This window comes from Crassostrea angulata, chromosome 10 (assembly GCF_025612915.1).
Source record: "Crassostrea angulata isolate pt1a10 chromosome 10, ASM2561291v2, whole genome shotgun sequence".
Classification (NCBI taxonomy): Eukaryota; Metazoa; Mollusca; class Bivalvia; order Ostreida; family Ostreidae; genus Magallana; species Magallana angulata.
Genome location: NC_069120.1, coordinates 10,357,242 through 10,368,563, shown reverse-complemented (window position 1 = coordinate 10,368,563; position 11,322 = coordinate 10,357,242). Strand labels below are relative to the sequence as shown.

The following is an 11,322-nucleotide window of genomic DNA, read 5'->3' as shown; positions in this document are numbered from 1 at the left end:
GTGCAATGATAAACACATATTAATTATAAATATAAATTTTATTGCAATAATTGAACGGTTATTGAATAACAACAAATAAATGTTTTGAATGAAAATAAAACCCATTCACCTGAATCACCTTTTACAAATAGACTACATCTAACTAGTATTTGTCAATGCTAGCTACAACGTTTATACATGATTGTGTAAAACATTTTGCGACTTTTAAGGATGCTGGGTGATCTAGTAGTATCTTCAAATTTTATATATGATATTTTGGCCTTAAACTATCATGAAGTGAATAAAAGCCTAACTATTTTAGCTTTAAAATTTGATTTTCCCTCATATCTTATATGAAGCTCTTCTTCTCAAGGAGATTAACATGGTCTAAAAAATGGCCACGACCATCCAACCATCTTAATGCTATAGCGACTATATATCTAGACTATACAACGTACATGTTTCTAGCTAATCCAAGACTCACACACAAACGCTAACACTGGTCTCTGAAGTCTCTGCTGTTTGGTGTTACTGGGTGTTAGTTAGCTGCAATAATGTAGCCCTCTCCGATTTTTTATATCTCATGTTTACTGGAGAGGGCTACAATTCCAAAGGATCTCCGTAATGATCGTATATAAATCAAAACCAGATAAAACACATCAGCATGTTTACCAGTCGTCTTTTTCAGCAGCCATGGCAGTTCTGGCGTGATTTTATGGGATTTATGCTTGGAGTTTTGATGGGCTTGATAACGTGAATGTCAGTGTAAATAATCGATCTTACCTCGTTCTATCACTAAAACATCATTTAAGGAAATAGTATATAATGGAAAATTCATATTTACCGCGTTAATTATGTTTAAAATAGGGGAATTCCTATATTCAGTTCAAGATCCGCTCCTAAATTCTCATTGGCTGTCCCAAAATAAAACCGGTCAAGGTCAGTAAACATGGCAGACAAATTCAACTTGCGTTGTTGACATATACGAAAATAACCGATATATGGACTATATCTGATATTTTTGGATTAATTTATGCCATAGACATCTACAATGTTTGAGTTCAGGTAAGAAATGCAGATGTTATTGTCATTTATATACGATTTGAGACTAAATCGTTGCGGGAGTGAATCACTCGGGACCGCACTTGCACCATCACGGAGATCCTATGGAGTTGTAGCCCTCTCCCCCCAAAAAAAAAATCGGGAGAGGGCTACATTATTGCAGCTAGGTGTTAGTGTGAGGGAGCCCAAGATTAGCCCTATAGGCGGTGATCATCTATCGTCGGTACTAACTATCACTTATCTATCACGGGTGATATATCTATCACGGGGCTACATTAGTGTCATTCTGCAGTAGATATGATTATATTATACACAATATTGAACTGTTTTTATATAAACACGCGATGTATACACAGAAGAACGAGGAACATGGCGGAGCTGAACACAGGAGTAGGGGAGGAGTTTGCCTTCACATCGAAACTAATGTAGACCTTTCTCCCATTCAGGGGCTGAGGGGGCCGCCAGTTGTCCACCATCTGCATCGTTTTAGATGAGTCGAAGTATACACTTCTCAGCTTTTGTAACTGGAAGAAAAAATATTTTAATGCATGAAACAAATTACAACTCGATTATCCTAATGACATCATATGTCTGTATGATTATCCTAATGACACCATATGTCTATGCGATTATCCTAATGACATCACAGTCTTTGCGTACCTGTTCTTCGGACATGTACAGGAGGTCTCTGAACACGGTCCATTTGACGGTCTCCAAGCAGGTGGGTGTGGTCAGGCTGCCCATGTACCTATAGTAGTCGGTTAGCTGCATGGGGAGCACGTGGCGGAGTTTGAAGGGGTTAGCTGTCGTGTTGATGCTGTACTGAGAAACTGAAACGTACGATGCATTGTATTATATTCAAAGGAAACCGATTCAAAAGTTACTCCAATTTTCGTTTTGGGTTTTCATATGCTTTAAGTTTATGCTCTTTTTTTTTAAAAAATAGATGTGAAAAATCATTTGTGAAAATTATTGACGACATTTTCAAATGCTGAAAAATACCCCCAGGTTGGACATTTGTTAAGGCATCTACAACTGGTCCGAAATTGCAGTTATGAATTGGACCAACCTGCAAATTGAAATAAATATTCATGTAAATAACATAGCGTGACACAGTATAACGAGCTCTACAGGTGGTCACAAATGTATCAGATCGATATTCCTGTGAAAGTACTATATGTATAGGCCTATACATACTTGCACCAAAAATATGCACAAAAATTGCATTTGAAGTCAAATTTACGTGACAACCTCTGCCTTTATAATTAACGTGAACGGCACAATGGACTCTAAAATTTATTTATTATACGCAGAAATTCACTCACCTCGATGAAAAATCCCAATACTGCGAGCCCATCTACTTTGTCTACCGCCTCCGTTAGGCTTGGGTACTTTGTGTTGTAGTGGACAATATGAAGCTGAAAGAAAAAAATGATAGAGTGTTGTACTTTAATTGATTACTTTAATTAACGTGCGCGTAAAATGAACTTTACAGTTCTGAGAAATGAATTCTGGTGGTACCGTACCTCTGCAGGGTAGGACTTGCCGTTGTAGGTATGTTCCGACCCCTTGGTGTTGTCACTGCCCCAGTGGAAATGGAACTGGGCCGCTTTGAATGTTTGACCTAAATCTCCCCCTGATATCGAAGCGTCATTTGTAAATCCGACTTGAACTAAAATTGACGTAATATGAGGTTATAATATTTCAGAAGTAAGAAATTTTTAAAACATATAGCTGCTTAATTAAGCATATTTATATACAGTAGCATTTCAAAAAGGAAATATTAACTAAATATATCGTAACATCAGTTCAGCATATTTTCATTTGATATATATTTTTTAAAACTCATTTGATATTTCATTAAAAGTAGTTAAAGAAAATGTTGTTCAAAGCAAAAGACCTCGTAGTGATGTTATGAAATTTTTATCTTTGATAGTTTTTAAATGCATGAGACTAATACTTGTATGTCCATTGTTGTGAACCACAGGGTCTGTCACCACCACCTCATAGCCAGAAAACTGGAACGGTTTCAGATTTTTACTGTACTCCATTTCTACCATGGGAGGCAGATTGATGGGGGACTGGCTGGTCCCACTGCACTGAGATCCCGACATCTTGCTCCATGAGGCCTGATCAGTATAGTTCCATTTGTCTGCAAAATAAGAGTTATCGCTCTTTTAATACTTTCGAGTTGTCGCTTTTTCGGTATTAAGATACTCTCTCTCATTGGTATCTTATGTTAAAAAAGAACATCATTGCCAGTCAATTATTTTTTAAACTTAAAGGTCAATGTCAATGTCTGCCTTTGTATGCTTTTTATATGCAACGAGATTCACACCAATTTAAGAGACATTCTTTTTGGAATAATTCGGCAAATTTCGTTTCATTCTGGTTCCTGTATATCGCCCACAGGCACTTGTTTCTGAGAAAAAAACTTACCCTATAGAATAATACTAACACATTATTATACTATAGGGTTAATTTTTTTCTCAGAAACAAGTGCCTGTGATAACGCCTATGTTACTGAAAAACTGAGCTCGGAACAAGTTTTCCTTTTGAAGGAATGATCGGCATGTGATATCAGTTGTCAGCATTGTATTTTTCTATGTTACGCCGATAGTTTAACATGCATTGTTTCAACAGGATAAATCGTGTAATTTTGTTGCTTTCCAATAGAGTAAGGAACAAAATTCTTTACGTTTAGTTGGCGAACTGTATAAATGTTTAAATTTCAAATACCTCTCTCTCTCTCTCTCTCTCTCTCTCTCTCTCTCTCATTTCAACGATTTCTTCCCTTTACACCACACCCTAGAATTTGATGACCTGATAAGTATAAGAATGTCAGAGAAAAAAATCCACAACGCATCAATGAACAATTTTATTAACAATGACGATAAGAATAAAGCTAATCCAAACTAATCTTCAAAAATAACAAAAGTTAACCTTGTGAGTTGGATTTTGCTGATATTCCCTTTTAAAACAAACGTAAGATCTAGATATTTATTTTCGCATAGAGTAGAACTTAATTCAACAGAGGATGAAGGGTCTGTACTTGAGTGGATTTTAGGGAGAACTGCTTGGTCATGGAGGACCCCCACGTTTCGGACAACTGACCAAAGAAGAACAAAATGAAAGAAAAAAAAAAAGATCGTCATAACGTTTTGTATTCAGGCTAATCCGGGTTAGATCACTGATCCGTAAATTTTAAGTTTACATGCATCGAACATGTGGGTTTTAAATATGTGAACATGTGGTGGGTTAGGTTTTTTATGTTCTAATTTAATTGAGCAAATAAAGAAAAAACTAACATTGTATGCTTTTTAGTTTGTAACACCAAAAAAATTTCAAATAACTCCTTACAAATGAAAGTATGGTTTAATATTCCAAAGTCAATTATTATTTTGAACTTGAGTCAAAACCTTTATCATATTTTGATCTGACATTGAAAGAAAATGTTTGACTGTTTTGTAATTCTTCTACATTATTTGTATTTAGTTAAAATCACAAAATATGTTTGGTGATCTAGCATAAACATATTTTTATTAAATAAATTCAATAAAGATCTTCGATCAAAAGACTGTTGACGTCAAGATCATTAAATTAAATGCTTGCGCATTATAGCTTTAGATGTAGTTGAAGTTGGTTTACCTAAATTCCATGTCAATTGAATGATTATCGAGTGGATAATTTTCAAAATGACCAATGCATTTTATTCAATTGAGTTTTCATAAAAGACGCGTTGACGCATATTTATAAATAAATGCATTAATAAGAATTTCTATCCTCAATTTTACACCGCTTTCTCTTCACATCTCAGTATTTTGTAGGTTTGAGTACGTGGCACTTTAAAAATTTGTTGTTCATCAGTCCAGGACCTGGGCGTTGTTGAAACAGTGCAAAAAGACCAGTATTTGAGGTCAGTGTAAGACCAGTTCTGGACAATACACAAAAGACTGCCGTGACTAATCTTATCCCACCATCGGGATCTTAAATCGTTCCACTAATAAGTACATGTCTCATAAAAAAAAACACCCGCTAAATCTTCTTCGTTAATTATTGTTTACAATAGGGTTTATAATCTTTTTATTCTTTCAAAATGGAAGGCCATTTGTTTAAAACAATATTAATGTTGTCGAAGATGTGTACTATATACTTTGTCCTACAATCTTTTAATCTTAAAAATATAAAAAACGCACAGTTTTTTAAGTTGCTGATCTTAGATTTCTTTTTTATTCAATAAATCTTAGGCGCAAAAAGTTGACAAATTCTATATTCAATATTTTTTTTTTCTCAATACGGTTTGGGTGGAAAAAAAAATACAGAGGATGTCAGTAAAATCCTGTTTAACTTGTAAACAGCTGATAAAGCAATGTTCAACGGTAAATGAAATTTTTTTTTAAAAATCGAAATCTGATTGAAATTTTCGTCAAAATACATGTATACATGGAACGAGGTTATATGAAGATATATGTGTATACATTTTTTAAAACTGGTATTTTAATTTTTCACAAATGATTGAAACTTCTGAAATGTAATGTCTTACCTGCTGCTGCCTCAATTGACAAAAAACTCTCCAAGATTACGAAAACTGCTAGTAAATATTTCATTTTTGGGGGAGATGATCCAAAAGCAGAATAAAATCAAGTAGTATCAGCCGATATAAACAATTCAATGGGAATGTGTATTGAGATTAATAACAGGGTAGACAAGGGTATTTCGGGTTAAAAAATGTCCCAGTCATGCGTGCATGTATGACTCTAAAGGTCAAAGGTCTAGAGATTTTAAAACACAAACAGAAATAATAAGCTGTTTCCATTTCTGGAATGGAAGCCTGTTAGGGATATAATTGAAAGTTTTTTTTCTTGGCTAACAATAAATCCCAGAAAGGTTAATTGGGAGAATTCAGCTTTTGAAAGTTGGTGCCAAGCTTATCCGATATATCTGGACAAGTAAAAAAAATCAAAGAGAAACAAATATCAAAAAGCAATAAATTTTTTCCAAAAATCTTCAAAACTCCAATCTGGGGGTTGTGGGTGGGTGGGTGGGGGTGTTTAGCGAGGAGCGATAACTACCTACAAGTAACACTTCAATTTTTTGATAAATTTCGTTATCTCTATTATAAGTTTATTTTTATCTGCATCTAAAATGTGTTGGGTGGTGGCTCCTCCTTTTTTATTGTGTTGATTTATGAAAAATGTTTGTAGCGAGAAAAAGTGCGGGGAATGGGACAGGCTCTCCTCCCACCACCCCCTCCCTTCGATGCTACATGCCTTGTCTTTGCAAACAAAGTTTACCGCCTCGTCTTTCTATTTTATTTGCATTATCTACCTATAAAGTCGAGGACGTGTTTTTTTGGTAAGATTTTTCAAATGAAATTCACTGCTTTTCTGCAAAATAGAATTCAAGTGCATCGCAACGTTCCATCATCCAGAAACAGATAGAAGAATGCTGTTCGAATAAGCGGCATCACCTATTCAGTTTAAACTGCTCATATCACCTATTCCAATAAGTGAAACTGTTTATCCGAATCGGCGATATCATGGATTCGATAGTAAATTGTAGTATCACCTATTCAAATAATATAATATAATAATCGAATAGTTGATTCTAATGTCACATTCTTAACTATTTTTGTGTCTTATCTTGCCATCACCGTTTCCCTTTGGTGTTACGATGAGAGGTTACAGCTATTGGATCGCCTGTTTTTAACGATATTTACATTTCCCAGTGTCTTTGCCTGTGATACGTATTTTGTACTATAAAACCCATAACTTCAAATGACGCCAAATTGAGGCGCCAGCGGGGTTTGCTTACTTGTATTTAGATATTTAATCGTACGATAGTTTAAAATGATATAGATATACGTAATAAGGAATCATTCTTTCAATATTATGAGGTGATAATTTCGGTCGGGGCGTGATCAAATCTATCATAAAGCCCATCATAATACTCAAAGAATGATTCCTTATTCCTTATATAAATGCCGAAATAATATTGTATACGACCGGATGAATGGAAAGTTAAGCCAGTTCAAAAGATTTTGCTGTCAAATTCAGCGATTAATATATTCCATCCATTTTATGAATTAGTATCAATATCAATGTCATTATTACTGAAAAACAGCTCAGGAGACAGAGTTGCGTATAAAATCTAAATGTTTGAAATAACAACATTTGCTTCAGCGGCAGCCATATTTGATTCAAAGTTATTATTTAAAAGAAGCAGTGAGAAATGCAAATGAGAGATATCGCATATCAGAATAGGTGATATCACCTATTATAACAAATATTCGATTTGGCGATGAAGTGATATCTGTGACGCGCTCTTTCCGTATTTATTGTCAATTTAGTAATATCATCAGTGATCTATTTGAATAGGTGATATCACCTATTATAACAAATATTCGATCTGGCGATGAAGTGATATCTGTGACGCGCTCTTTCCGTATTTATTGTCAATTTAGTAATATCATCAGTGATCTATTTGAATAGGTGATATCACCAATCCAAAAAAGGAAAGGTGATATCACCTCTTCAAAATATGTAATGTTACTTATTCGAAAAAAGTGATATTTCTTTATTTGAATAAATCATTACTTTTTTGAATAAGTAATACTTAGTATCACCTATTCAGTTTAAATTAGTGATATATCACCTATTTGAAAAGGAAATATTGCTAAATGACAAAAATACCAAAAGGGCGCTTCATAAAGTTATACCAATGTTCTTGATAAGAAATGTTGATTACATCGGTGAGTTTGCATCTTCACTGTTTATTATTGTGCAGTAAACTGAACAGGATGTAATTGCATGTACCCATGGTTCACAGCGATACATTCCATTGCAAAAATTAAAGCTTTTCATAAACGATTTTGTGAAATGCATTTGTTAGTCAATTCGGGAATAAGTAGGCTATAGAGCGTTAAACTTAACTGGGTAATATAACCCTGGTTATTGAAAGTCTTTAAAAAGAGGAGATAAAACGACGATCAGAATAAATGCCATGGTAATGAACGCTTTTCTAAAATTTTCAATCAAAAACGAATATCTACTCCATATTTCCATTTGAAATAGACAACCTATCCAAGAAATTTACAAGATGACACCTCTCTGAAAAAATATTTAAAGGAAGGGAGCGTTGTTTGGATTTTTAATTTGGACCCACTCATATCTTTTTTTATCCATCGAAACAACTTTCCCAAGCAGTTATGAAAAGATTATACCCAACCCTCTTTGCAATTTAACCATCCATCGCTTTAAGATTATTCAATCACCAAAAGTTCTTGCTGTAATACTTTGTGCATCGTAATTCTTTTCATTAAGTGCTCAGCGTCATGCACAAGAAAGTGTAAAATATTTAGACGATTTTTTCGGCAATTAAAACGAATAGCTATGTAAGTTTATCATCCTATTCTGATGTATATTTATAATGTTTAAGCAGTTAAAATAGTCAACAGAAAATGTAGATACTTTTGTTTTACACTAATTAACAATTCTTATTATTGTTCATGAATATGTAGCTTTATCTTAAACATGTATTCACTAACAATTGTGAAAATTAGTGAAGGATACTTTTGTTGTGTGCATCTATTCGATAGATAGATAGATAGATAGATAGATAGATAGATAGATAGATAGATAGATAGATAGATAGATAGATAGATAGATAGATAGATAGATAGATAGATAGATAGGAGAGAGAGAGAGAGGGGGGGTTATATTGGAAATGCTAGTCTAGATGGATTTGTCGCAAAAGATGTTCACTTTGATATTAACAGCCCAATCACCAGGTCATGTCAGCGGGTCATCTAAGTACATGAACATGTATCAACTAGCCACTGAACTAAATAGCACAAGTTCCTTTTTTTGTATAGTTAGCACTTTATTCAGGCTTTGTCCAGTCTATAAATATTATCATTTTCCTAACAGTAAAAGTGGTCTGTCCATGCTTTAAACTCCCGGGGTCAAAAAATCACACAATGCTATTTTCTGGAAAATCAAATCACATTTAAATAAATTATTGAATAGAAAACCCATGGATTTCACGACTTCCAGCACGTATTCGCCTCATTAAACGATGTCACACAGCAGTGCGCTCTCCATATCGTGTATTTAGAAGCAGCATGGGATCTGGCGACACAATAATTTGCCTTCTTTGCTCCATACCAAGAGCTGACTCACCCCTCATAGTAAAGACTGGGTTTTTTTTTTCTTTTTCGCTAAACTGTGATGTGTTCGTATCATAGTTTAGCCAAAAAGAGAAACATTGTCACAGTTTTGAAGAATATATTTTATAACATGAAATTTGAAAATATACGTTCGAGATAGAGGAAGTTGAGGATAGCGGTTTCATTTTTTCTTTTTACTCTAAAATCTTGCATATAAGTAAACACTTTAAGCTATTAAGTATCTAAAATCTGTCAATCAAACACACGAGTGCAGACTGTATCATGAACGTATTTAAATCAATACATCTAAAGTTACATAGGCAAGAGGTATGATCTCAAATTTCGCCCTTTCAAGAAACTTTTCATTGAAAACCAACATATTTCACAACACCGAAAACTGATTTCAAATTCATTTTTTGACTTATTTTCAAAAGATAAAATATGGTTTGCGTTTCTTTTGCATAATATGATAATAATTTACCATTCATTTCTGAAATATGATGATAACAATTCAGTGTGAGGTTTTTTTACGGCTTGCATCATTCAAAGGTTCTAACATTTATGATGCTATCTCCGCTTATGACTGAACTTTTTTTCATCTTCCGAGTAAATATGACGTTAGGGCATTTTATTGAAATAAGATTATTTCTAATTTCTATTCTATTTCTATATATTTTGGCAGTCGAGAGGTTAGCGGTCTCCAATTCATTCTCCGTCATACTGGCGAGTGAATACAAATTTTTACATGGTCGTTAAAGTTTGATGGACTTTTAATGAAAACATAAATATGACTAAAAAGTAAATGATTTAAAAGCAAAACTATACCCGTGTTTTAAGAATTCAAATGGACATAAAATAAATTCATTTCAACGACAAAAACCACCGTCGTGGGAAAAACCCCCTTAATCATTGTAAAATACTTCATTTTAAGACTTTAAAGCGGGGTTTAAAGACGATCTGGGTTCTTGGTCGTGCAATATATCTATTTTGAGGCAATGTGATCCTTAATGTCAAAGAATACCTGAAAAAAAGGATCGGCGTAAAAGATTATATGCACACTAATAATGTCAGTAATTAAATATATCTGAAAACCGGTTATTTGGGATGTGAAATATGAATGATTGAATTCTGATATACCAAAGAGTTTATGGATGAACGATTCATACAAATCTCTGAAGGACGAGAGGTTACTGTAAATGGTATGCTGGGTACAACCTTCAGGCACTGCCGAGGCAGATAGGTTGATGACCGACGTTCATCGCGTGTATCCTTACCATCACTTTGACAGCGGGTATTGTTACAGCGGTGATCATTCCTTTGTCTAGTTTTTATGAACATATTTCGCTGACAATGGAAAGGAAGATGTATATACATGATTGTATGTCTTACAAGATTCTTCTTTAAACTTTTTTTAAAACTGTCGGCATAAAAATGCCCATTTCGGAAGTTGGTTTTAATCAACTCTCCTATGCAGTTACTCTGCCAAACCGGGAGTTTATGGGAGTTGATTTTAATCAACTCTCCTATGCAGTTACTCTGGCAAACCGGAAGAAAAGCGGTGTTTGGACTTTAGCACAAATCATAACTTAGTGCTTGAAATTAATCGATAAATTTGATGTAATGTATTCCAAAGCAATGTTTTTCAAGGAAACTTATTTTAAGATACCTCGAAAAAGGCAGATTTTAATCCATCATAGAGTTCGAAGGGTTAATTTAATTTTAAATATTACACACCATGATTCTTATGGGGTTTTCCGTCTAGCCCGGGATATTTGCAGGAAAAAAATGAGAAATTATTCAACTACTTGCCATGCGAAATAACATATCGTTGATTTTAAAATAAATTATCATGATTATCAATAAAGTCAACTCCTGTCAGTACTTCAGTACTTTGTTTTTGCATTGTCCTAAAAGAATCAATAGCGAATATCAATTGACCGGTTTGTCAAAGTCAAAATGTTGATATTGGAATATATATTTTCATTGACTAAAACTGGCTCATGCTTAACTCACAGAAAGTTTTTAGGTAAATGCTATGCAATGACCCTAGACCACGCCTTTTTCGAATTCTAGATCGTTTAAAATCCTTGTCCGGACCATTTTAGCTCCCTCTG

General features: G+C 34.0%; 1 protein-coding gene across 1 annotated transcript; it reads right to left on the bottom strand.

Moving 5' to 3' along the window:
• Positions 1–19: 19 nt before the first annotated feature.
• Positions 20–5,785, bottom strand: LOC128164533 (carbonic anhydrase-like). The gene is made up of 7 exons (XM_052828443.1): positions 5,585–5,785; positions 3,002–3,193; positions 2,568–2,713; positions 2,367–2,459; positions 2,044–2,110; positions 1,702–1,871; positions 20–1,565 (listed from the first exon to the last, which is right to left on the bottom strand). The coding sequence occupies exons 1-7, from the start codon at positions 5,646–5,648 to the stop codon at positions 1,371–1,373; spliced, it is 927 nt and encodes a 308-aa protein (XP_052684403.1). The 5' UTR covers positions 5,649–5,785; the 3' UTR covers positions 20–1,370.
• Positions 5,786–11,322: the final 5,537 nt, after the last annotated feature.